General features: G+C 40.5%; 1 protein-coding gene across 1 annotated transcript in view; it reads left to right on the top strand.

Moving 5' to 3' along the window:
- Positions 1–23,656, top strand: part of CERS3 (ceramide synthase 3) — a 29,638-nt gene extending 5,982 nt beyond the window's left edge. Inside the window, exons 4-10 of the mRNA XM_074917253.1 lie at positions 1,771–1,828; positions 2,725–2,775; positions 3,960–4,052; positions 4,323–4,451; positions 6,163–6,269; positions 7,669–7,825; positions 23,525–23,656. Coding sequence (XP_074773354.1) covers positions 1,771–1,828; positions 2,725–2,775; positions 3,960–4,052; positions 4,323–4,451; positions 6,163–6,269; positions 7,669–7,825; positions 23,525–23,656 — 727 coding nt within the window. The remainder of the gene's footprint in view (positions 1–1,770; positions 1,829–2,724; positions 2,776–3,959; positions 4,053–4,322; positions 4,452–6,162; positions 6,270–7,668; positions 7,826–23,524) is intronic.
- Positions 23,657–27,962: the final 4,306 nt, after the last annotated feature.

Genomic DNA, 27,962 nt, shown 5'->3' with positions numbered 1-27,962 from the left:
ACACGTTTACACTTTACAATCATCACAGAATCAGTCCCGCTATAGCCACTGGACTGCTCACTCCTCCCTTGCTTGAAACGGGAGGCATGAGGGCAGAGTCAGCCCCATGTCAAGCCTGTCCCGTGCCACGGTGTTGTTTTTCCTCACATCTCTTGGTTAACTCAGCCAGGTATTACTTCCATTTGCTTTCCTGATTTCCACTGTGTATTTTTGAATTTTTCTATGCAGTGGGTGTTCTGAAGTGTTATTTTCAAATCATCTGAGGAAAGATGCTTTAAAGCTGACAAGCAAAACAATTGTTTATTACCAGTGTATCAACTGGTCATTTTATAATTGTTTTCTTGACTATTTCTTCAGGTGTGAGACATATTATCTTGTCTAGCGTCCAGCATTCCACGTCCTCATCTTTTGTTTGTTTTTCTTGTAAAATACTGTCTCAGTCTTTCAACATCTTATTCTTTCACCTGGGATATCAGCCTCCAGGTAATGTGAGGCTCAGAAAGGGGGGGGCTGCTTTTACCAGACAGGTTCTTACCATCTTCCCTCATATGGCACTTCATTAATGTTTGCCAAAGACCACAATCTCATTTTTATACATCTCTCAATCCATTAGTACAGTGTTCTTCTCAAGGCGCTCTCTCCCCCTTTATAGCAGATTTAGGTTTTCTGGGAGGCTGTTTGCTGCTCTTGTTTTACAGAATGTTCTCACCAGGTTTGGGGCCGTGTGCCTGTTGCTGTGATCATGACCTTTCTTAGCATGTGAAGTCCCTCAGTGTTTTCCTACTGATCTCGAAGAGCTGCTCTGAGAAAGGTCAGGCTTGTTCCTGCCAAGAGGAAGAGTGGAAAGGAAGAAGTTTTCCATCACCTGTAGAGGTGGGAGTGGGAACGCTCCGGCTGAGTCTCCAGCCACACCCAGTCCCAGGGACAATACCTCCCACGCAGCCTCCAGAGTCATTACAACGCTGATTGCTGACTCCAAGTCACAGCATCCTGTTCTGACATACATAATCAACATCATTTGCCAAGATACACAAGAAATTTATTCCCTTTGCTGACTTATCAGATCAGTGGTGGAAACCTGAAAGTTTATCTGCCTTGATGGATATCCGTTTAAGCCACAAAAAGCTTAATCAGGCTAAATGCTGGCAAACCTAGTCAAAGATTGGGGTTTATAGTTAATTCAGACCTCTGTAGTAAGACATAAACTAATCCAGTAGTTGTTCTTAAAGTTTCATAGGGCTCACCTGTTTTCGACCATTGGTGTTAAGACAGATCAAGAAAAATTCACCCAGCAATGGAATCAAGTCACTGTTGGTGCTCACAATGTTCACAGTGTTGGTTCAGATCGGGAAGTAAGTGCCATGGGGCTGAAAGATCTTCTGGAGTCAGGGAGATGTTCTTAGTCCAGTCTGAATAGTCTAGAGGGATTGATACAGCAGGAAATGTTTGTGTTATCATACATTAAGTTTTAGGGACTTTATACATTTGCTGTGACTGTTCTCTTGATCAGCTCATGTCTGGCTGGAAGATCACTGCTGTAATCACAAGACCTCTGTATTGTGATAATGTAAAATAATTTACTATATAGCAATTAATTAAAGATTAAGTATTTAAATAATAATAATTCAGATATAGTTAATATATGACAACCCTTAATGTAGAGTGTGAAGATGGTCTGTGATATACAATGATTTGCAGTAATTCTGTCTCAGGACAATATCTGTAAAAAATATAATGCTTTGTTCTAATTTTTTCATTGTACTTTTGCAGCTGGCGATTTTCATTCTATCTTATATCCTCCATTGCTGGACTTATATTTCTGTATGATGTAAGTTAATTTTTTGAAGGATTGATATTCTTATGTTTTTAATAAAATAAGGACTGACTGCTAGATCTTCTTGAAGCCCGTTGAAACACTCACTGGTTTCAGTGGCTCTTTGGGTTCAGATCTTTTGATGTATGTGATATAGATGATAGGCTGTAATATTGCACTGAGGTTTTATTTAATTTTTTTAATTATCTTTTGAATGTCTATGATAATTATGAGTAATCAATATTTTTAAGGCAAGTTTTTTTTAAGAATTCACACACATGGTTTTACAACATGCCTTATTAACACCTACAAATGCATCACATAGCCACATTTTTCTCAAAAGAGGCTGTACGCTTTTTTGGCAGCACTTTTGGGGGTCACAACAAGGGTGTATTTCATGGCTATTTATTGAGGTGTTGCTGCTGAGTCAGAAGTTGGGAATAACAGAGAGAGTGCTGCTTGTAACTATGTGAGCACTGCCTGGGGTGTCATTAATGCTTCTCCTGAGCAGCAGAACAGTTCTCAGTGTGTCTACGTTCATCTGGCTCTTCTCCACAAACACTGTTTATCATCATGAACCAATAATGTGTGTGGCTGGTAAACACAGCAAAATCTAATCACTGTGGCAACATATCTTGAGTAATTGCAGTAATAAAGCACACACCCACTGCTTTGGATGATGAAATGAGGAACTGAAATGTTTCAGGTGTCCTGAAAAGTAGCCAAAAAGCTGGGACCAATATAATAAATCTGAGATGCAAGATCCCTTTAAAAATTGGTGGAGAACTGATATCAAGACTATAGCTTCTTAGCCTGCTCCACTTGAAGAAATTTTAAGTATTGAAGATTTTGAGTTAAGATGACTTACTGTTGCTCAGCTGATCAGTTCTCTGAATCATCTGTCTTCCCAGAAACCTTGGTTTTACGACATATGGCAGACGTGGGTTGGCTATCCATTCCAGGTGAGCTTTTTGGCATTGGGCCGTTGGCCCCGAGGCATTCCAGGTATTTCCCCATTGGAAGGGGTAATCTGCAGAAGCGTTTCTCCCTCCCAGCGGGCAACACCTAGAGAGGTGTGGCACCAAAACTTTCTTCAGTACCTCCTGCTGACTGTTGTAGGGCTTCTCCATGATCTGCCTGTGCTGCAACTCAGCCCTCCAGCCAGACCACTATTATTTCCACCCATTCCAGATTACCAGTTGCTTACAGTAGATGCTATCTGTGTCATAGGTTTCGGTGCAGAACCCCTGTGCTTGCACCAGGCCTGACGATGCTTCGAGGCACTGCAGAATAGTGTTACTGCAGAGGGTTGTGCTGAGCAGCCCGAGTGCTGTGTGCCTGCTGGGCCCTATCGCTCAGTAGTGCGGGTGGAGGGAATGCTGCAGTGATTTGGTTTGGCATGAGTCCTTGGTCTGACCATCTCTGCTCAATACTTTGGTTGTTCCCAAGGGCCACGAGGCTCTTGCTTCTTCCTAAAATGTTTTACTAACAGTCCCATAACAGATAACTCCAAGCAAACTACCTTCTTTCCCACCTGCCAGAGGTTCTTATGTGCTCCCCCTTCCTATTTTCATACGGCCCATTGCCCTGCCTTCTTATTCCTGTCCTAGGCAGAGACTAAGAGTAAGAAGAATCCTGCCTCCCAGCCTCTCTTACTGGTGGGACCTGATTACCAAGCCTGCTTCCTGCCACTTGGGAAACGTATTGAACCAAGGGAGCAGCCAAGCTCAGCATCTAGCCCTAAGCACATTTTAGCATAAATAGCTGACATTTTAGTCATGGGAAGTGTGAATGTTTACAGTGTTAATTGTTCACCAAAATGGACGGCTTCGTTTATTTGCAGTTGTTTGTAATTAAACCCAGAAGCATTCTGTGTAGTTCTGTGACAAAAACATAAAAAAAAGCATGCTAAAATTCAGAGGTGGGAGAGGAACTGCAGAAATCGAGAGATTGGTCTGAGTAAAGGTTAAAATATTTGGCTTCCAGAACATCCTTCTTAATGAAGCCCAGAACAGAGATTTAGTTTAGCTTGATTTTTAAAGCAAGACTCAGCAGAGGAGAGAAAATGAGGAAAGGAAAGAAGTAATTTTACTTGGCATTTGCTTTTCACTGTTCTCAGAGTTAACTGTGTTTTCCTTCATTCCAGACTCTGCTGCCATCCCAATATTGGTACTATATGGCTGAGATTAGTTTTTACTGGTCTCTCTTATTTACGCTTGGGATTGACAACAAAAGGAAGGCAAGTGGTCACGCTTGTTTGTAGCTAAAACCTCCGTTTCTGTGACGGGGGTGGGAGATGTTTCTAAGGTGAAGCACTGTCCTGCTTCTGGATTTGGCGCTGCCACATGAGGGCAGCATCAGTCCATCCCTGGCACACCTGCAGACAGCCGTGCTCTCCTGGCTGCCGGGGCATCTCTCTGTGGCTGACAAGTCTTGCTTGTCACTTCATCCACACGGAGACCCTCAAGGCCTGTACTTGCTTGGCTCTACCTTTTTTTCTTCTTCACAGGATTTTCTGGCTCATGTCGTTCATCATTTGGCAGCCATTGGGTTGATGAGTGGCTCTTGGTGTGGCAATTACGTGCGTCTTGGAACCCTGGTGATGTTTGTGCATGATACTGCAGATTTCTGGCTTGAGGTAACCCTGCCCTCCATATTATTTTTGTGTGTGTGTGTGTGGTTTTTTGGTTGGTGTTTTTTTTCCGGGTGTTTTTGGTTGTTGCCCAGGTTATGTTCAGTGATGTTTCAGTCTTTTTGCCACAAGTTCCATATGATCCCTTCCTATCCCCACAGGGACACGGCTTCACAGATTCATAAACTGTAAGATAAAAAAGAGCTTCTAGATAATTTAAAATGATACTCTGTTACAGAATCCCTTATGAGAAAAGAGCAGAAGAGAAGTTCTTCAGTACAGAACAGGGTCTGGAAATACAGCTGCCTCTCTGGATTATTCTTGTTTCACTGTTAAAATTAGACCAAGTTGGCTAGACTGTGAACAGCTTGTCGTGATACTAATTCTTGAGTAAATTTAGCAGCCAAAATTTTGGCTGCTTCTCCAAACATGCTTAATTTTGTCAGCATTCACACCCCTGTGTTGACCCAAGGGGTACATCTATGTTATACGCTTCTGGTTGGAGACACTCTAGCTGTTCCTGAACAAGATATCACAGGTATCTACTGGCAGAAGAAACATTTCTTCCCCTGGACTGATGGGGAAGTCCCTTCCCTGAATTAAATATCAATGGTGAGAAATGTTTAAGAAGTGTCCTATTCTACACACAGCACTGTGGTCGTAGAGACTTGCTGCTGGGTTTCTTGGAAGACAAACGCACTGTGTTTCCTTCAGTAGAGTTATCCTGGTTTTAAACACCAAGACTGAGAACGTAGTTTCATCACCTCTTCTGGTGGCAGTGTCAGTATAAGCAGCCCTTGTAGGCTGTTGTCTGTTAATTTCTGCTCCTGATACTCTTATCTATTGTATTGGAACAGCTAATTGTGGGATCATGCAGTTGGGATTGGTCCAGATTAAACACACACACAGGCGTTTGTTGGTTTACTTTTAATCCTGAACTGCTTTGTGGTCCAATTAACTGTGTGGCCTTACAGTTGAGTTGACAACTGATAGGACAGCACTCCCACCAACTAAAGTTGGCTACCAGAATAACTTAATTCAGCCCTGCCACTCAGAAGTTCATCAAACTGCTGTTTAAAATTTAGGCTTGGCACCCAAAGCTTTGCTCACACTTGAGGATAGCTGTTTCATTCAGCAGTGCCCAGGGTGATGCCTCAGTGAATCACAGAGTTGTACAGTTCAGCTAGGGGAGAAGCAGTAATCATAATATTTATTAGCAGCATAGAGACCAACGCTAGGATCTCCAGCTCTCAAAAAGGAGAAAACAGAAGCTGAATTAGGCATGGAGAAGGGTCAGTAATGTGCATGCACCAGAATGCCTGTGTGTGAGGGGTCACTGACACTCCTGAGCATGCAGATGTAGCCAGCATCTTCTCTTTGATTCAGCGTTTTGAATCCAGTACAGGAATGAAGGATTACCTCTGTTTTCAAGAGCACTTTTTTGTTTTCAAGACACTGTTATATTCTGATCAAAGAGCTGTGCTTTAGGCCTTTGATACAAAGTTTTTTCCTTGAGACGAAAGGAGAAATATAAACAAAGAATCTGTTTTGATACTGCTTTATTAGGTATCAATAAAATGATTGCTTTACATGTCAAACATGGAGGAAATTTTCCTCCTGCTTAGGTGGAAGATGAGTCCTTGTTTATGAAAATGCAGAAAGGAACTTAATTCCAATAATATTTGTAATACGTTTGATGGGTTTTTATTCAATGCAGGCAGCCAAAATGTTTAATTATGCTCACTGGGAGAAAACCTGCAATACACTCTTTATCATCTTTTCTATCGCATTCTTCATCACAAGAATCATCCTGTTCCCCTTCTGGTAAGTAATATTTAATGTAGTCACAGGCTTTTATTTCATTCCCATTTCCATTGAGAGGTTAGTAGTGGTTGTGATGGGAAAAGGAAAGGAAGGGATTGTACTTCAAGAAGCAGAAGCAAAACTTCCATTATTGTTGGCTATTAAAGGCCAGTGAGAAGAGTTGAACTGTCATTTTCTTAAAAAAAAAATTTAATTAATTTAATTAATTAAGTGAAAATAGTTTTTTAAATGAGCCTCTTGAAAACCTAACTAAAATGTATTATTTAATTTATTTTCATAAATTATAGTTAAATGCTATGAGCTCCTGCATTTTCGAGGGGATTGAGCTACTTAACTAGGAGAAATCATTTTCCTTTTCATTCCATCCCTCCTGCTGTAGCTGCAAAGTCAGACTACGGTGTAATTCCTATATGATTGTAGTTAACTTTTTATAAAGCCTTTTTTTTGCTACCTAGTTCTTAGGTAGTGCCTCACCTCACTCACATGAGGAGCATTCAGAAAATTTAAGGTGAAGAAATTAATTTATGAAGTCAACGCAAATAAATCATAACTTGCTAAATACTCACATGACTTTGGAGTGCTATGATTTAATCTGCTTTGGAGTATCCACACGGGTGCTCAGTGTGCTTAATGCTTAACATGTTTAGCTTTTTAAAAAGTGTTTAATGTGTTTCACATTCACGGTTTCGTTGACTTGCTCTGGTTTGCCTTCATGCCCCTCCCTGCATGTGGAGAAACCCTTAGAGACTCAAGCTGGTTAAATTAATAGTTCTGAACATTGATCAACACAAGGTTTTAATTTCCTGTAGTATTTTCTTTCAGAAATGCTGATGTCTTTTACTTTATTGTTATTTTTTGATTAACTATACAAGTGATCCCCAATCATTTTGCTTCACTGAGTTTCTTGTTCTTGAGCTTAGAAGCAAAACGTGATGAGATTAAAGGGATTCAAAAAGCCCCAAATAATATAAAAGTAGTGAAGTCTGAAGATGAACAAAACATATGTTAATTAACAAAAAGCCCTGTTGCAAAGCCTGTAGGATTTACTCTGGAGTGTGGATTTCAGAGTAGAAAGAATTTGCATTTAAAAAATGGCATAGAGAAGCTCTGAGTTGCATAGTATCTAGACCACACAGAGCTCAAGATTTTAAAAATTTGTATTTTTTTCTAAATTTATTTTGAATACTTTTATGCAAGACTCAAATTTCTCATCTTCTGGTGTCTTTATTTCAACAGAGATGCATAATCTAGGACAGGGCTTGTTAATTAATCTGTTTTCTTTGCAGACCTTTTTAATATTTTGTGGAAATAATTAATGTTTGGAATTTGGAATTAAAAATAGTTGTAAATATCGCTGAGAAGAAATCTTGCACTATTAACAGTGACCTTTATTTTTTAGGATTCTTCGTGCCACGTTGTATCAACCTACATACTACTCCACGACTCCTGTCATAGCATATTTTTTATTCAATGGGCAGCTATTGATCCTTCAAGGCTTGCATTTATATTGGGGTTACTTAATATTCAAGATTTTGAGAAGGTTCATTTTCTTAAAGGTAAGCAATTTTTGCTTCTGCAGAAAGACATGTGAAGTGTCAAACAGACGCTAATGCCTCCAATGTATTTACTTGGAAGTTCTTGTTGTTTTCCTGAACTTTCATGTCAGCATTTTTGATAGGGACCTACAAAGTATGGAGATGTTCAAATGTGCTTTCTACCACCCCTCATTGTCACAGCTAAGGTCATAGATCAGAACATCAAAACTTCAGCTAGAACCCTTTTTTGCCTGTAGCTGATGTTTTGCTCTGATAGTAAACGAGAAATGAGCTCTCTTAGAAACTGAAACCCTAAGATGATGCAGAACTCTCTAGAAATTCCTGTGTTCTGAGTGAAAGCAATCTTTTCTAACTGGACTTTGTAGGAACATACCAAAAAAGGAGAGGAGAGGTGAGTGATGAGATCTTTAAATACTGCAGAAATCTTGTAGTCAGAGTTCTTCAGGTTTGTCTAAATCTGAGGTCAACTATACTTAAACACTGGGTTTGGATTAAGAAAACCATACGAAGATGATCTGGTATTGCATTATGACACAATGAAATACTGTCATGTTCAACTGGAGTAGAGAAACTCCAGAGTTTCTCTAGAGTAGAGTGCAAGTCTGGTGCTGACATAATCTGCTTTTACCTTGTACAGGAAACTCGTGGGAAAAAGCTATAACGAGAACTTTGCTGCCATTTAAGTCTTGTGTGATTCCCTGAAGCAGTAACATTTTCACAAGGTCTCTTGTCATGAAGTGTGCATTGTAGATAAAACATTTAGCAAAAAGCATTTAGAAAAAGACTTTTGAGAATGTCTCTTAAGATTTGGCATAAGCATTGACAGGTTTATTTTTGCTAATTAAGGTGAAACTCCAGTTGTACTATTGAAAATTATATTTCTTTTGAGGATCAAGATACAAAAACTTAATTGGAGCTGACTTTGTGTTCTTATCTGAAGCAGTTAATACTGTGAAGCATCTTAAGGAAATAGAAATATTCCTTTCTACCCATACTTAATTGTTGTTTGACTGAAAACAGACACCATACTGTAATTACTGGATTATTGGATTCTTTCAAATCTTATGCAAATAGACAGATGGATATCATAGCAAGACCCAGTGTCTTCCCTAGAAGAAAACTGCAGTTACAAACTCAACCCTTGTTAGACAGCAAACAGCTGTACATAAGGGACAAATCTGTAGAAGAAATGGCTTGTGTTGTTCTGCTTCTAAAACATGCTTCTATGTTCCCTTAGGCACCAAAAGGCTTGTATTTCTTGCATGTCACTTACCTCGGTTAGATTAATGACAAAACTATTTCTGGCCTCGCTTGTTGAATGTTGAAGTGTTTTACTTCTCATTTTCTTTTTTGATTTTGGCCGTGTTTCTGGGCTGTTCTTGTACAACTCTTCTGATGAAATCAAGAGGGACATCCCTCTGCCTTGCAGCTGAGGAAGGGAAAGGCTTTGGCATAGTTCTCCATCCACACTGGTCGAGGTTGTGAGAGTACAGTGCAAGCAGGTCTTCAGACACTGTGGTGAAGAGGACATTAGGAGGCCAGCTATATAAGGCCATTCTGCCCTGTCTGTTTATATGCCTTTAAGGGGCAGAAATGTTTTATTTTGAGATAAGAGACTTTTTGTATTAGTCATTGCTAAAAAATGGGAAAGCATCAAGCCTGTATCCCTACCATGGATTTTTGATTCCTTATACAGCTCTCTGAGAAGACGGTTTCCAAATAACATTTTTACAGTGGTAGCAGCAGCAGCCCTAGCCCTTTTCAGTCTGTATGACTTCAGCTGGCTTGCATGTGCAGCCTGTTTTCCATAGCGGTGGCAAACTTGGCTGTGAAAGCAGCCAGTGCCTCCAAAGCTGTAAAGGCAATGCTGAAAAGAATGGTGTTTGCAAGGCAGCAGTTTTATACAAACATATTTGTTATAGACATACTCCATGCAAATAGCTGTTACTATTTTAGTGAAATACCAGTAAACCATCATCCTTGTATTGGAAGGGTTTTGTTTCTCTGCCCAAGACTTTTAAGTTTTCATTCAGAAAACAGGCAATTTTTGACATTTTTCTTGAAGCAACAGTTAGCTACTTCAGATGGAAAAATGAAGTCACGATGTAACTGGGAATAGGGACTGATGTTGTTGTTTAACTGAAGGAAGCTCCGAGCATAGCAAGGGTGTAAGGAATTTTTTCAGTGCCTTCGGAGCCTTGAGCCAAGCTGGGTTGTTGGGCTTACCAGCGGAAACCACCATGGTGCAGCAGTTAACAGCTCCTAGCATCTGTCCAGGGGCAGGTGTCTCCCCTGATCCTCTCCTTCTGGACTATGTCATTGCTGTCTGAAAGTCAGTGGTCTTGAATGTATTTATTCCCAGTGGGAAGTGCTGTTGTCCTGTGTTGAAGGACAGGTTAAGGGACTTGTCTAGGTCAGACATGAAATGTGGGACTTGGTGGGGAAGGTAAACAGGAGGGCCCAAGTCTCCAGGATGTCACGTACACACCAAGTCCCCTTTGCTGTTATTCAGAGGGTCACACAGAGCTGTGTCACATCTTCAATCTAGACCCACAGCTCTAAGCAATGCTCTTATCTCCAGACTGTGTCAGGAGGCTTTGTTAAAGGCAGGAATTAATACAGGAATGACACTGAGTAGCGCAGCCTTGTGAGCTGGGAGCTTCTTCCACGCTTTACTCTTGCCCCTCAGGAAGAGATGAGTGATCTGAGACTCAGTTCTGCTGAGAGAGGAAGAAGGACATTTTTCAGTGTAATTTCTTCTCAAGTTAGGTCAGACAATTGCAATGTTAGCTGCTGCCTGCCATCTTGATGTCCAAGGCCTTTTGTTGCTAGGAAACTCCTTGTGTTTCTGTAATATTGTTCAATTACATGGTTAAATTACCCACTTGTATCAAGTTTCAAGCACCACTGAAACATGTCTAGTCATCATGTCTGCCCATATGAGAATATTTTAGGAAAATTGAAAAAACATATAGAGAAGTATGTACATATGCACTGATTTAAAATACCTCGCCAGGAAAATCCCATGGAGATTAAACGTTTTATTTCCAAGGTCAGAAAAAGGGAGCGAATGACAGCAGCTTACAGCCACATTATTATGGCAAATTAAGACGTAAAATATATGTTAAAACCATTACACACTGAGTTAAGGTTTTGGGACTACAGTGCTTTAAATATTGAAAAATATGTGAAAGTTGTAGGAAATGGGCATGATGTCCACATGACTCAGATACTTCAAGGCTGATGCAAAGTCCATCAATGGCAGAAGGTAAATGGCAGGTTTCTAACAGGCTGTAATGTGACCAGGAATATGTTTTCTTTCTCTTTTAATTGTCTTGTCACCGTCAGACTGCCTTCAAGTAAGGCAATGAGCTTCTTACCAATGGTCACTATGATTTAGGAGTCATCAGCTGCAGTTTTATTGGATTCACTGTGGTTCTTTCCTCTTCCTGAAGCAGAAGAGACCCTTCAATGCTGTAGAGAAGGCCTTTGGACTTGTTACTATTTAAAAAAAATAGTAGGTGCCACCTCTGTGTCTTCAATATTCCTTTGATTTGTACTCAGTAAGCAGGTTTCGCAAAGATTTTTGGTTGTACGTATCATTGTCCATGGTTTATTCACTCATTTGGTTCAAATTCTCAAGGGAACAGTGAGAGTTAGTGTTCAAAGGATGACTAATGACAGAGTAGGGGTAGCTAAAAATGATAAGAAAATACTGTTTTGGGCCCGTAATGAAAGCTGTGAAATACTTATGATACTTCTGGTGTTTCCAGCCATCGTTCTTCTACTTCAGCATTTTGTTCTGTCTGAGGATTGCTCTCATACTGAGAAATCTCTGCTAGTTTGAGTTAACTTTCTTTCCTTCGTTTTTTCTTATATACTGATACGGGGATGCCAGTGCAGAGTCCTTGGCATGAAAAGTGGTTAGTCATATAAAGACTTCTTAAAACAGTTACTCCCTTTTCTGTATCAAAAGAAAATATACTACTAAAACTGTATCCTTAAAAGTGTGCCCTATGGACTAGAATACTTGATATGTTTTATTATTAATGTGTAGCCAAAGCCTGAAGGTCCTTTGAAACACAGACATAATATTCTCTTATAAAACTTGCCCTCACTACTTATATTGAAGAATAATGATTCTTCACACCTGCAGAGGTGCTGGCCTGTGTTTCTTTCTTTCTATCTTGTTGTGAATTTATCTCTTTAGAGACTTGTGTAAGTTTTTAAATTAAGTTATACGGTTCCCAGAGGCCATACTACCTGCTCCTGACAGATGCCTTTAGGCTGAGTTTAGTCTGAGGCTATTCAGACTCGTCTCAGCTTCTGCAGAACTTGCCTGCCCTGGGATCCTTTTATTATTTTTCCTCTGACATTTTTTGTGCTTGATCTGTTTGCATCAAACAGAACTTTTTCTTTTTAATACTTCGTTTGAATCTTATATTTATTTTGTAACCACATGAGTCCTGGGAGTATGGAATTTCAGTGCTGAACTTGGGTGAGAATTTTCTTGCTCATGAAACACAGGCCCACAGCACGTTGTTTAAAGCAATGGGGTTTTTTTGGTTTGTGGGTCCTTAAACATTTCCCCATGGAAGTGCAGACTTCTGTACAACAGATTTAAGCTCCTAGCAGTTGTTTTGCTTTCCTTAGTTACCTTCAGAATCAGATCTATATCCTTTAGAATTAGACCATGGATCCACAGTGGTTAAAATCTACTGGTTTACCTTTATGAAATGAGAGTCAGTCTTCAGCCTCTGCTCGCCCAGGAGTGCTGGGACTGCGAACGCTCCACTGCTCTGACAGCTGAGGCAGCACCGACTTTCTCATTGAACTGTGCAATCAGTTGAGATATTAAATCCTAAACAAAAATCTTATTTTTAAAACTGCAGAGAGGAGAAAAGCTCTGTGTAACATGAAAGTAGAATAGCCTCTAAGAGATTACACTTTAAACCTCTTTTGTGGCAAATAGAATTGGATCTAGCATTCATGTGCTGGAGCTGTGTGCTGTCCGGTGTGCACTAGACACACCATAGGTGAGCTGAGCTTGATTGCTCTTAGGTAATAAACTGACTTTTAATTTGAGCTGTGAAGGGTCATCACAGGACCCAGTTCCATGCACAACAGTGCTGTGCTTCCTTATGCTGTCCAAATACTGGGATGTGAAAATGAAGCATGAAATGACTATTTGGTTTTGGCATGCATAGAAGTTTATTGGACTCCTAAAAAAATCAGACTTTCAGCTGATTTTTTTATTCTTCTTTCTGAAGCAGTAAAAAAAAAGAATCTATTTTCAGGACATTTATAATCAGAAAATAAAATTTAATGAGAATTAACACTTTCAGTGAGAAGTCATTCATTTCAGAAAAATGTCATTCTACAGGAGTTAAACAGAGGACAAGGGTTTAGTTTCCTAGACTAGAGGCACATAAGTTTTGTTTTCTTTTACTTATGTGTTTTGTTAAGCCTGTGCTGTGCCAATGGCTATCAGGGTGCTGATAAAATGGACCAGAAGGTGTGCTTGCCTTAATTCCAAGTAGTCGTTTTAAAAGCAATAATATATTTTAGAGGATAATCTAGTTGGTTACAATTTTATGACTCTATGGGACTGGGAAGTTGTGGAAAAGTTTTCACTGGAGATTTTGTGGTTACTTTCTAGGCTGGGAAGGGCCAGTACGCGCTGATGTTCCTCTTCAGAGTTTTTCTGTGAGTGAAGGTTTAGCACAAACACAAAACAGATTGAACTAGATTAGTAGGGGTTGCCTTTTCCCCATTTTAAAGGAAAATGGGTTATGGAGAAGTTGAATTTGTTGGTTCTCAACAGATAAATATTTATAGCAGATTTTCTCAGGAGAATAGCTTATTAGGGGAACAAAATAGGACACATGAAAGTTTTCCCTCTTAGACATGAAAACCAGTCTATCTGGGAACCTTCCCAGTTGATTCAAATTACTGCCTTTGGGACATGAGCTTTTTAATAGCCTGAAGATGGGAGCGAGCTAGCCAGCCAGGTCAGCAGCGTGAAGGCTCATGTCCTAGTAAAGGGAAATTACTTCCTGTTATGACTTTCTTTCATCTGCATATTTCCCATTCTGCTACAGCGATCTAGTTAAGCCCAAAGCCTGGCTACATGTCTCACTTTATGCTGCCAAATTCATCTGAGGGAGGAGGGGTGAGAGGCAGGCAGAATAAAGCATAAAAGAGTAAAAGGTTTGCTGCCTGGTATTTACAATGATAGGCAAAAAGGAGAAAAGCCGCTCTGTGCACGCTAGGGAGCTCTGGAGTCGTACTCTTACTGGGGATTTGAAGTCAAGGCTGACCTCGGTAATGTATTTTGTCCAAGTGTGTAACCCAGCAGAGTCTGTGAAAGAGGAAAAGCCACCAGCTCTCTACTGCACAAATGTTACTTGCCAGTCCAAGCGCACTGTCTGGTCTCCTTTGCTTTGGCCAGTTCATTTTCCTGGCACTGTGAGTTAAAAGGCAGATTACTGTTTAAAACTTTACTTTTTACTCCAGGTTATAAAAGGGGTCAGCAGCTGAGCAATGACTTCCAGGGAGGTATGTTATACTATGTGCTAGAATATACTTCTCTGATTTCAAAACAGCAACAATATTCTTTGGAATTTTGATTTTCAAACTTTTTTAAAAATAAACCCTGTTTAGAATGTCCATCATTCTACAACATCTCTCACTTGAATAGTATATTAAAAAATCAGGTAAAGTTTAGAAAACTTGAGGGCTTTTATGACCATTATAGAGGAATGAAGTAATGAGAAACTGAAGAAAATTATTTCTGAGCATCGGATTGGAATAGATGGGCTTGATAAGGTACACTGGGAAGGGAGCGTTAGGACAAATACCCTTCCACAGCTCTGTCTCACACACACACACACACACGACTGTGCAGGAGCAGGCTCAGACCTGTGGCTGTAGCCCAACAAATGGGGGGGGTGGATGCTGCCTTTGCCTCTCCCGGGTTAGCTGTGCCGTGAGTGGGGCTGTGCAGGTCTCATGTGCTGCAATAAAAGTCTACTCCTTCCCAAGTTGCTGAGTTTGACTTCAGTAGGAGCTGCAGATGACCACTGCCTCTAAGAATAGAAAATCAAAACTATATGTAATTCTGAAAGCAAAGCTTCCTGCCCTGGCCAGTTCAGCAGAAGTCTGCGGTGCTGATACGGGGCCAGGTTCTCAGCTGGTATAAATGAGCAGGGCTTGACTTGAAGTCAATGGGATTGTGTTAGTTTTCACCAGCAATGGATCTGGCCAAACAAGCACCCCCGCCCCTCTCTCTGCATGTATGTCTGGCACAAGGCAACTCTAATTTTGGTAAATCCCTGATCTAAATGGCTCTTTTTATGTGAAAGCTCCTAATTCAGATAGAAGACAAATGTTGGTAAAGTTTTTCCTTTAAAATTAATTGATTTACCTCGCAGTTCACAGAAGGGCATTTGCTGACAGTTTTTCTGGCTTCCCTTGTTAACTGCTCATATCTTTTAATTTTCTAGCAGGATATTTATGAAATGTTCCATTTGTTGCTAGTTTTATATATATGCACCTATATAAAAACTATATATATATATGTATGTGTATAATAGTATGCATATGTATTTATTTTTTCAATTGCCAAAAATCAGTTCACAGAGCAAACCCTAGGCCTTCTGCAGAGCTCTTGATGCCTTCATTTACTATTTTTAATATATGCTGCTGAGGTTTTAATTGTGACTTTGTTATGAGGTGAGTAATTCTCGTACTTTCAGAGGGGTTCACAGTACTGCAATCTGCTGAATCAATTAAAAAAAAAATCTTGAAATAAAGCTAGTTAATGATAGATTATTATCAATTAAGACAGGAAATTGTCCTATCTTGTATCTAAAGAAAACATGTTTCCCTAGAAGGACCCAGGAGTGCTCCATAATCCTTTTTACATGCAAAGAAGGGAGAAAATCCTAAAAGGAGCAGCCTCTTCTCCATAACACAATTCTGATAACTTTGGACCAGGCAGCACATCGCAGAGCTCACATCATCGGAAAGCAAACCAATCTGATCAGTCTATCAGTCAGGCAGTGATGGGTGTGAAGCATGTGAGGGTAGGATTTGTCTGTGCTTAGCTCAAGTTCAAGGATCCCTCAGTAATCAGTGGAGGAAGAGTGATGTCTCCAGTGAGCAATTCACGGTGCCCAGTGTTGTCACCCAACAGTGCTGGGGCAGGTCACCCTCAGGAGACCTGTTTCTGTTGGTTACAGAGCTGTCCTAGATACCAATCTCTGAGTAGATACCTGACTTTCAGAATGCTGAACTTCACTGAAGTAAATCCCCCACCAAGTGACTTCAGCACACAAGTCTCAGGGACTTCTAATGCTATTTAAGAAACTTTGTTCATTAGGCACTACTTAGAGTATTATATATCCAGCCTTGATATCAGGGTGTTTAGAAATACTGTATTGACATGATTTTAGTATTGTGATATGAATGTCAAAAGAAAAGACATTACTCATTAGGGATGTGACTTGAAAATTAAATTGATAATGTTTAAGTGTGGAGATAACCTTTAGATACATCACAAAAGGAACAGGATGCTTCCTAACAATGAAAACAGAGAAATGAGCACCTTAAGGGACACATTGGATAGGAGTGCCTATCATTGACATGGCTGTATACTTTGTGGTTTCAGGTTAGTTTAATAGTGCTATAAGACTTCTGTAGGAATATTCTTTAGCAGCTGTGTTGTTTCCAAACATTCATCTTAAGTGCAGTATCATACCTCACTAAGGAAAGTGTGAGTGTCTGATCAGCTGTTTTGTAGCCAGAAAAGCATTCTAAGGAATAAAAGTGCATGTTCTGATAAAAGTTCATACCACTGAACTCCTTGGCTTAATGCAAGTTCTGTCCTAGGGTAAAAAAAAGTTCACTATAGAGAACAGCATCAAATGCCTATTATATTGTTCTTTGTTTCTTTGCCAACTGTGGATTTAAAATTGGAATAATTCAAAAAGCAGTGGGACGTTATGACTCACTCGGTACCTCCTGGGCTTTTGACATTATCGTAAAGCCACATACACTTGAGTGCAAGGTTTAGTTAGTGGATTTCAATAACACAGCTAGCAGACTTTATTGAAACCACAGAGTACCTGATTAACTGTAAACAATGATTTATTTCTTCTGAACAGCCAGGGTATTATAGCTCCGGTTACAGGTGTGTTATGCTGAGTGACAACACAAGTGATATTTTTTTGGAGGTTAAATTTACTCCTACAGTCAAAATCAGGGACGTGTTCTAATAGTAACATCTAGTTTTATGGGACTATTCTTTTCAATATTTGGGGAATTAGTGTATCTTTTCTTTTAATTTGTTTTTCACACATCATCTTTGAGTTCCCTCTGAAAACTCCCAGTAGAAAGCTTGGGGAATGGGTATTACACAGAAGAAAGATCAAATAAAAGGAGTTTTGGACGCAAGACGTCCAAAACAGTTAGTCTAGAAAGTCTGCATCTTCATTTAAAAACTGCAGAAAGCGGAGTCCAACAGCGCATCTTCATGGAAGATCAACATTTTTTTTTATGTTGCCTGGTGTGTATAAGCTGAAAAGGGAAATATATTTTCCAATAAAATCTTCCAGGCTGGAAATATAGAACAGTTTGCTTGAATCCAAATGTATATTGCTTAGTCTCCACAGAAAAGTAAAGACATATTAAGTCATATGTCAGCTGAGCTGAATTATTGATGTTGAATTAAACATATTAAACTCAGAGATTCATCAACTTTATAGTATTATTTGTTAGAAAAATACCTCCTTCTATCTATTTAGACTGACTTTTTATTATCTCACTTCTTTATTATCTCTTTTATTTGAGTCGGTGGTTGCTGACCTGACTAATAGCTTTCATCTTGGTACTACAAGCTGTTTCCATATGTGCAGGTGCTGTGTAATTTATTGTCTTTACATTGAAAAGTCAAGATCTAGTCAATGTGTTTGTAGGTAATTAAATGAAAATATTCTTCAGGTAGAATTAAGGTATGAGATTTAGGACATTCTGATTTTAATAAGATGCATTTAAGAGTCAGGGAATTCCAGCTGAAAGAGAAGAATAAATATTTAAAAATCCAAAGAGTCTAAATTTCACCAAATTGGAAACCACATAACTGGTTTGAGTCAGTGATGATCCCAGCAGGTGAGTTAGGCCTGGTACATCTAGGAGCTGGGACTCCTTAGTTTGAGGAAGAGAAAGCTGAGGGGAGACCTCATCACTCTCTACACCTACCTGAAAGGACATTGTAAAGAGGTTGGTGCTGGTCTCTTCTTGCAGGTAATTATCAATAGTATAAGAGGGAATGGCTTTAAACTGCAACAGGGGAGGTTCAGACTGGACATTAGGAAAAAAATTTTCACTGAAAGAGTGGTCAGACAGTGGAATAGGCTGCCCAGGGAGGGGGTGGGGTCACATCCCTGGATGTGTTTACGGGTCGTTTGGATGAGATGTTGGGGGATATGGTGTAGGGGAGAACTTGCAGAGTAGGACTGATGGTTGGACTCGATGATCCCAAGGGTCTTTTCCAACCTCAATGATTCTGTGATCTCCCACCCCCAGACACAGTTATACCAGTGAGAAAGAGCTTGAACTAGTACAGACTGATCTTGCCTACTTTTGCCTGTGGTAAGGCACAGCAAGGCTGTATCCTCTCTTTTGTTCAGCTCGTTAGCTGACCTCCCACCACTGTACTCCCAAACTCACACCATGAATTTGTGCAGCAGACGCTATGCTACTGCCTTCATCGTGCCAATGGAAGCTATGGCACCCCTCTTAAAATGTACGTGCCTTTGTCAGGGAGAGGCTGGGTCGGAAGCTGATTCATGAAAAAAATGTTGTAGCTGCTGAACTTCACTGCAGAAACATCTTCTGCTCAGATATCTCTTAGCCAGATTCTTTTTCTCTTTCTCCATCCTGCCTCAGTGGGTATTTCTTTTCAGAGCATGTCATTATAGTAACAGCTTACACATTGAGACCTCGACATAACAATCTGCAGTAAGGCACATTGACCTGACAAAGCGTTTGTTAACAAGTGCCCTTCCCCTTCTGAGAAAGCAGCAGGCATGTTGCTAAGGCTTCCTCACTGTTTATAGGATCAGTCCACGTTGCCACAATATATTTTTGCCTCCTGTTATACTGCTTGGCACTGCCTTTCCCTCCGCTCTTACACTTTCCACTTTAACTACTGCATAGCAGATATGAAGCCGTGGCTGCTTTGTGACCTCAGCACGCGCGTGGCCAGAGATGTGCTCAGTAAAGGGGAGCAGGAGAGAAGGGGGGTGTCTGACCAGTCCCACTTCTTCACCAGTGAGCTTCAGATGGTGTCACCTGCACATAGGACCAGGAAACCCACGCTTCCATCTGTCTTCCAACACAGCCTTGTCCTTCTCCCCGTGCCCCTGTCAGCTGTAGCAGAAAGAGTGCAGCGCCAAGAGCTTGTCAAGAGGGAAGTGATTTCTGAGTGCTTTATTGAGAGACAAACTTGCACAGTTTTGGAGTAAACTCTGTTAGTTTAGATGGAGATTTGACCAATGTTTTTCTGCTTACAAGAGGCTGGGAAGTGGCCTATGAAGTCTGCTCGTTGCTTAGGTCCAAGAAGTCTTTTTCCTTGGTGAAGTCTCTTGGAAGGTCCTTTACTGTTCATGTACTAAGATGTGGTGCTAATGACTTGGATGATACACGTTCTAAGAGTAGTGAAATGCAAGTAGCCAAAACTACCTTAACAAATACGGTTCATTTCACTAAGAGAAGCAGACTGAGCAGCAGGTGGAAGGGTTAAACAAAAGGAAAAAAGATTATAAAAGTTTGCGGCTTTGGCTTCACTACAAATGGCTCTCTTGCAGACTTTATAGCATTAGTGTTGCTTCTCATAAACCTTGAAACCATTCATCCATTTAGAAAGATTAAATTGGTTAGTCATCCAGAATATAAAATATACACATCCATTTTGTCTGTTACCCTAAACCATCTGAAGTATAATAAATGCAGTTGATGCCATTAAACCAAAGCATTGAGTATTAATGATGGCCTCAGTTGTGGTATTTACAGTTTGCCAGCTCTTGTCTTTCTGATAGTATATTCATCTGTTGTTGCTCAGGGACAGTAAGAGCAGAGTCTTGGAGTTGGAAAACACAACTATAATATATGATGTGAGGGGCTCAGAGAAAACATCTTGCTATTAAAGCGGGGAAAACCCTAGAAATGTTACATTTTTTGTTATTCTTAGAAGGTCAAAGTTAAGAGGCACAAGCTTTACTTATGCTATCTTACTATATTTATAATGGTCTGTTAAACAGTTTGCAAAGACAGGTTTGTTTGGTTTTCTAGTTACAGATGAAGCTATTGCTATTTAAAGTTCTGTTCTGTCACTTAGACAAACTAGACAAAGATGGCCAGACTCTTCTAAAGCAAGAATTTGTAGAGGCACTTGGTCAGGAAGCAGGTTCATGATTAAAAAATAATAAAAACCTACATTTGATTTAGCAGCATTTTTTCTTGATTAATATCAGGATTTCAGAAGTAGTACTCTTTCCCAGAATTAAGCAAATTTGCAATGGTTGCTTCAGAATGTAAAAAAATTCAATTCCTGCTGCTTTGAAATATGTAAGACATTATCTCAAATGCAGGGGTTTCCAGCGTGCAGGAAAAAACATTTACATGTTTTTTAATTACTACATAGAGTGCCTTTAATCAGAGCATCCAGCTTGACAGCATTAAACCTGGGAAGCAAATCTTATCCAAGCTTCCAGTTCCATGTGGGAAATGCCAGCTCCTTCCTACAGGAAACAGGAATCAATGTCACGTATCAGCCAGCATTCAGAGCAAAGCAGACTGCCAGCTATTCCTAAGCACACGCTTGAGTACCAGCAGCTTCTGTGGACCATAATGAGGTACTCGAAATATGCTCTCCCAAACTTCACTGACTCAAGTCTATTCACAATGAGCACAAAACATTCCTCCCCTGTCACTCCCCACATTTGCAGCCTCAGCCAGACTGCTTGGGCAGATGAGCGTACTTCCAGTGAGGCTAGCAGATTCGGCATCGGACACTGTCCTTTGGTTTCGTTTGCGTTTGGTTTTTTTTTTCCTGAAACATTACTGGCAGGGAAAAAAAAAAACAAAAAACAACCAAGCCTCCCCCCACACCCTCAACATTTGTCTTTTACTGCAAATACAAATTGCAAAACTACCAGGAGTGAGAGAGGTGATCTGAAAGAGGCAGAACCTCATAAATTGTTTGTGGGGGAAAGGCTGTCTTTCCTTTTCTCTTACTGATGGCATGCCAAGTTTATTTTACAGTATTTACAGGAAGATTTGTTTGTTTTGATACCCTTTGTATGTTGTTAGGGAAAGGCAAAAGAAAATCTCCAGGAAGTTTATAGTTTCTGATGAGACAGAGTTTAGGCTTTAATTTTCTTACTAGTCCTATACGTTTTACTAGAAGTGTAATGTATAAAGGGATATGAGATTGCAGTTGGATGAGTTTTTATGAGCTGTCATTTATTTTCTTTATATGAATTTGGTGCTTGAGAAAGACCTCAGACCAGCAGGCTAAGAAAGTGAAACTGTTAGTTCATTCTGGGACCAGACACAGGGTGGGAAGGAACAACACTGGTTTCTCCTTTTTGTGCCTCATCTCCGACCTTGGCACATCACTCCAGGAGCAGGAGGAACATGCAGTCTCTGGCTGTTTAGTTGAGGTTCAGACAGATGACAAGGAGAACAAACTTATCTGTGATGGAGCGTCCCTGGTGTGGCTGTACAGGCAGCAGGTTGTCTGCACGAGGGCTAATGTGCCTGCCAGCTCCAGCACGCAGCCGGAGGCAATGCTCTCAGGAGGAGAAGCCTCAGGTCTCCCTCAGCAGACAGTCCTGCAAGCCAAACACCCCTGCGTTACACAAAGACACTGACAGTCCTCAATACTTGATTGTTGACACCAACAATGGTCTGGCTGTTAAATTTTGGGATTTCCCATTAACAAGCTAGATACCCTGGTTCTAACGGGTAAAGTGCCTGCCACAGGATGGGGGTTTTGATCCTCAGCTATGGGAAAACTCCTGTTTTTAAGTGGTCTATTAAATCACAAGATGCTGGAGAGGGAATGACTATTGCCTCATCTCTTCTAACACAAGAACTAGAGGGTATCAGGTGAGTCTATTGGGTGGTACCAGGCACCTTCCAAGTAACTAGAGAGACAACTAGTGGCAGCTGCTAACCACATAGGAAACTGCTGGAGGCAGAAAGTTTCTTAGGTGCTTGCTTTGATCTTGTTTCCATTCTCAGTCACCTCTTAGGCAGGAAAAAGTGTTTACTTGATTTACAGCTTCTTTAACTAGAGCATCCTACCCTGAGTCGGCAGAGCAGGTCATCAGTTGTATGGAAAGTCCTTCCAGGGAGGCAGGTACTGCTCTTGTAAGCTTGTGCTGGAAGGGAAATAGAGGTGTTTGGTTATAATTCCAAAGCCTTGAACCAAACTTCTGAACACATTGTAGGGTCTTGGGTTATGGCAGGAATTGAGAAATAAGGGACTAATGGCATATTTTATGTGCTATAACAAATTGTCTTAACCTCTCCCTGACCTTTGCTGTGAAATACTGGGCAGACACAATGTCTTTTCTCTGTGTGGAGGAAACATTCATTAGCAAATGTCATGTTTGACTGTCTGGGGATGAAGCATGATGCCCAAATGTTAGAAGCTGTTCCTATAGAGCTGGGAAGAGATTTTCGTAAGGGCAGACTGTCTCGCTGACCCCCTTTCATCCCGGCTAATGGAGCAGCCATCCCTTCCTTCCTGGCAATTCCCGTAGCAGGACGATATCCCTAAGATGTATATGATAGCTGCATAGACGTGGCCTCCCCTTTGCACGACATATACACTGTCAAGCAAGGAAGAGTATTTTAGGGTCAATAAGTCTCTTTAAGCAAAGTTAATACCAGGAGATGCTGGCACAACTAGTCACTGTTTAGTTTACACCTGTCAAAAGCAGGCAGCCTCTCAACTCTTATGTTTGGATGAATGTATCCATCACATTCAGCTTTTATACAATATTCTTTTCATCTTCCCTGCACTTCACAATTGTTAATTAATCCTGCAGCACCCAGGGATTACTAGTAACACTTTACAAGGGAAAGCAGAAACAAGCAAGAGGGAGGTGAAATTATTGGGCCAAGGTCATGGAAGAAATTTTGTTTAAACATAAGGTTCTTCAAGTTAACTGGTCTGTCCTTGGATGTCAGCCTCCATTTCAGGGGGAGGGGGTGTTGGGGGGGGACAGTTTTGAGATTGTCTAGTGTATTTAGAGCTCCTCTTTAATTTCTTCCCTTTAGCACTTTTTTTTTTTTTTTTTTTTTGTCTGAGGCAAATGCAGGACAGAAGAGTTTTATCTTCAGAGGATGACGGGGAATTTCCAAGAAGGGAGAATGTCTCATTTTCTGGAAATTCTATGCACCATCTTTTCATTTTGCAATTACAAATGGGGGCACCTGCCTAAGAAATTAATGGGTTCTTTTTTCAAAGTCATTGCAAAGATCCAGATACCCAGTTCGCTTTAAAAATAAAAGACTTGCTTGTCTGGCGCCCGCGGGCCTTTTTGAAAGATCTGCACTGATAATAGCAATCCAGTAACTTATCTGCAAGTGTAGAATGTGCTCACGGTGCTTTCTTCTCCCTAGGACTTGAAAGATGAGCGAAGCGATGAAGAGGAAGAAGATTCTGTTACAGATAATGAAGAGGAGTCCACAAAGAATGGCAACAAGAACGGCTGTGGACCAAGCAAACATCTCCTAAACAGCAGTCACCACTAGCTGCCTCCTGCCTCACCTCCTGCAGTAATTTCTGCTCTGTTTTTAACACAACCTACAGGATAGAATTTAAGTCAAAAGGCTTATGAGAGACTGTGATTGATTTATTGTTGGCTACTGGACCTGGAAAAAAGCCCAGTTCAGAGGGGAGGGAAAAATTTAATAACATGACAAAATGTGTTAATGACCCACCTTCTGAATCGTTGGGAAGTGTTTGGAAAGATGCTTGGGCACAGTGACTGACAGTGCTCAACCAGGTCAGAGCTCAAGAGCATCAGATCATTTAGCATCCCATTGATTTTGATGTTGTTTTTCAATCTGATGTAAGATGTATTTCACCAAGCAGTTTAATTCACAGGTGGTTTGTGGTAGGTAGGTAGTATGAACTCCATTAGGAACCAAAATTACTCAATGTGGGAAAAATTTGACAGCGGTGTACAGTGACCGGCATTTTAGTCTTTACTTTTCAGTTTAAACCCTCATCAAAGGGGCTATTTTTGTGCGTTAGGTTTCATTTCCTGGAGGCTAACATGGAGGAAGTCAAATTACTTGCCTGTGAAGAGCTGGCTTCACTGCAGAAATAGTCTTTCTCCAAAATATGCTGTATCATAGATAGCTCAAATATTGTGTTCTAAGATTTACCTGTCAAGGAAGTCACTGTTAAAACAGCAAAACTCAGCCCTGATTCTCCATTGAGCTCCAGGTTTCACCAACGTCTTTCATCTCAGTCATTTTGGCCCAGCGTGAGAACAGAGGGTGCAGCGGGGAGGGAAGACAATGAATGAAATCTGGGCCTTCTCACAGGTTCTTTTTGCACTTCTTATTTGTTTTCAAAACTGCTGAACACCCTTTGCTCCTGATATATCTACAGCCTGGAAGACTAAAAATAAATCTCATCCATCCCCTTCTTATGAGCCTGTCTCATGCAGCGGTGTTGGATCAGTGTCTTCTCAGGAGCTCGCCTGCTAAATTCTGTTCTGTGGTTCCTGTGTGTTCACTGCATGTATCTGGGCCTTGGGGAAGCACAGGACCAGCAAGGAATGTCACATTGAGGGTGCTGTGTATTTATTTGACATCAGGGTCTATATTTCCATCTCTGCTTTTTTCAGTAATTGGGAATCACATCGTCTAGAGCCAAACTTGGATGTGAGTACGTGACTTGGGCCACATACTGTTGTTTATGCTGTAAGAAATGGAGGAACAGTGGATGTTTTATCAGCTCCTCTTACCAAAAGTGCCTCTACCCTAAGCTTGCACATCTGTTCTAACACTAGTCAGAGTGCAGCAGCACTTTTAGTCCTGGGGCTTTCCAAGGAGAGCCTGGGCCTTTTAAACAGGGTGGTTCCAGTCTCATTTCCAGATGCGTTAGCTCACAAGGTCATAAATGATTTGTGTCATAAGTTTTAGAGGTGAGAGGCTCTCCGTGTGGTTCTACAGTAGCTGAGATCATCTGGTGAACTAAATCCAGTAGCTTGCTAGAGACCAGGGGGACCACTGCTACAACAGCCTCAGTGCAGAGCTTTTGGTTCAAAAGCTTTTCCCCTTAAGGCTGCTCAGGCAGGAACTTGGTGACCTACGGGAAGCACCATATGACTGACTTGTTTTCTTAAGATTTCCTTGGCAAAGGAGGATATAATTCAGTGACTGAAGTATTTGAAAGAATGGGAAATGTTTCAGATCTCAGATATGAAGAAGTGTTTTCTGTGCAGTTACAAAAAACTGTAGGAGTACTTTGTTACAGAGGCTGGTAGTGTGAAAATATCTATGCATGGTCTGTTGAAATAGGCTGCATTTCATTTTTTCCTTATATTTTGGACCATGTAATACCCCAAATGTTCGTGTTTTACCACAAAGAGAATTACACTGAGGAAGGAGTATGGCGTTACAGCTTCTGTGGAGGATGGGAAACGTGCAGTAGTGGAATGGGGCTCCTGAACCTGTGGTTGTGGTTCAGTAGCACTGCTCAGGCTGAGCGGGCAGGATTCCCTCAGCAGTTGTTGTACAGTGGTGTGCTTCCGTACATCGCTGTGGAGAATACCTTAAATACTGCTGGGTGGGTTTAGTAGAAGTGTAAGTACTTATTACATCATCTAAAGCAACTGGTGAGTTTGGCGGGGTCACAGTTGCTTATCGGAGCCTGTTTGTTGCCTACATGAAAAGAACTGGCCTGTCCTCACAAAACTTAGAAACTCAACGTCTTGGAGGCTTTACACTCCCTTTGAGAGCAGTGGAGACAACGATGCTTTCTACAAGACATAACAGGGTTTTGGGAGATATCCAGGGTATTATCATTTAATTTTGGTGCCAGAAAGCTTTCCTGCTATGACTAGGAAAGGAATTTGGGAAAGGAAACACGAAGAACGCTGTTGTCACAGGAGTGAGCCTCTGAACAACTACTGAGTTTTAAACTGGAATTTATAGTCTCTTTGAGGCCAAATCTTGCCCTTCCTACTTGGAGAAGTCTCCCACTGAAGCCAATTAACTCTACTGGAGTTCTGCCTAGCAAAAATTTTGGATTGCAGTTATCCAACCTAATTACAAGGCCTGTTGTTTTAAATCAATGTGAAACTAGGGTCTTAAAGGAAGAGTAAAAGGTAGATAAATACATTCAAACATAAAATGTTGAGGCAAATTTTGGGTGAGTACAGAAGAATATGGATGAAAATAATGTCCTGAAGGTGAATATTAAGTCTAAGCACAGTAAATAACCAAATAACTCCATGCCATTGCAGTTAGGGGTATGGACAGAAGGAACGCTGTGGAAGGCCCTTCTGGGGTTACTGTCATGGCCAACCAGAGTGATGAGACCTAAAAATTCTGAATGTAAACCACGAGGTGCTGGGGATAAATACCCACAGCGCAGAAGGAAGTGGGAACAGATTGTCAAAGTGGGTCTGGACACAGGTTCTGTGTTAACATCAGATTTGTCATTCCTGAAGTTACAGGCGATTCATTTTCCACTTTTTACTGACAGAAACTTAGCAACAGGCTGAGGTCATGGGGAACACAATTCGTGCTAAAGAAACCAATGTCATGGTACTTCAGGATTTTTAGTCTTAACATTTTTTTAATCTTATTGTGAAAAGAGTCTCAAAATGAAAGTCCAGAACAATTGTAGATCACATATATGAGCATGGATGATAGACTCCAATACATTATTTTTACCATTTCACAATGGAATTCATTTCGACCGTGCCAAAATATTTATGGTAGAATTATAGACCAAAAATGAAATCTTAGGCCATTAGACTCAGCAGAAATTCTTCTGTTCCATTTAATTTCTCTAAATTTTGTTCATGTTCATTTCTCTGAATTCCTGTCCATGTATACTATGCTGCCTCTGTATTTGTTTACTAGAGATGTACCAGTCTACTCTGGATTTGTTTTACAGATCTCCTTTACTCCAAAGAATTCATTTTGTCAGTGTGTATTATTCAGTATAATTATCTTTTTTTGTTCTTAATGCCACGGAATTTGTCTGGTCAGTTATACTACAGGCTATAAATAAATATTTTTTAAAAACAGCTATCTATGTAACGATGTCCTTGTTTTCCTCACCTTGCAGTGTCCACCTCTCCATTTTCCATTCCTTACCAGCTTTCCAGTGAGGGCCCCTTCAGGAACTAATTCCTTACTCTTCCAAGTTTTTTCCCTTTCCTGGAAAAGGCTGGATGACCCGCACCCTTCTTAAGAGGTAACAGCGGTTGTTGTAAAGAAACTTGTGTTTTCTTGGGCAATTCGTGATTGGAAAGGAAGCAAAATGAATGGGTGCATCATCCATCATTTGTATTCAAGATTTATTTATGCTTTGTCTAAAGTACTTGAAAGTGGTCCTATGTACCCTAGGAATTACTCACTCTAGAATGCCAATGTATTTTTGTATCTTTACTCAGTTGGTTTTTGTTGTGCATATTAGGGCTGTTTATGAAGTTACATATATTTGGGGAGTGTAAGACTAATATGCAAATACAGAGATAATTCTTTTTTTCCCAGGAGTGCTTATGTTTAAACATTGACTGAGGTGCTGTCACCCAGTTAGATTGCTGTGGGATTACTATCAGAATGCCTCATTGTAAGCACACTTCTGACAACTCAGGCGTGGATCTTAAGCTGGTAAAGGAAAGCTTCACTGAAAACAAGGGAGCTGTGCTAATTTGTATTAGCTGAAAAGCTGTTCCACATTTCTTATTCTTTCCATTTCTGCCTCCCTAGTTGGGAAGATCACAGAGGTTCTGACTTACCATCTCTTCCCATGGGCAAACAAACATAAGGGAAGGTGTTTCAGCCCAAATAATGAACTGTAGCAGAA

This window comes from Athene noctua, chromosome 13, assembly GCF_965140245.1.
Source record: "Athene noctua chromosome 13, bAthNoc1.hap1.1, whole genome shotgun sequence".
In the NCBI taxonomy this organism is placed as follows: Eukaryota; Metazoa; Chordata; class Aves; order Strigiformes; family Strigidae; genus Athene; species Athene noctua.
The sequence above is the reverse complement of the archived record's forward strand: the minus strand, read 5'-3'. Positions and strand labels throughout refer to the sequence as shown.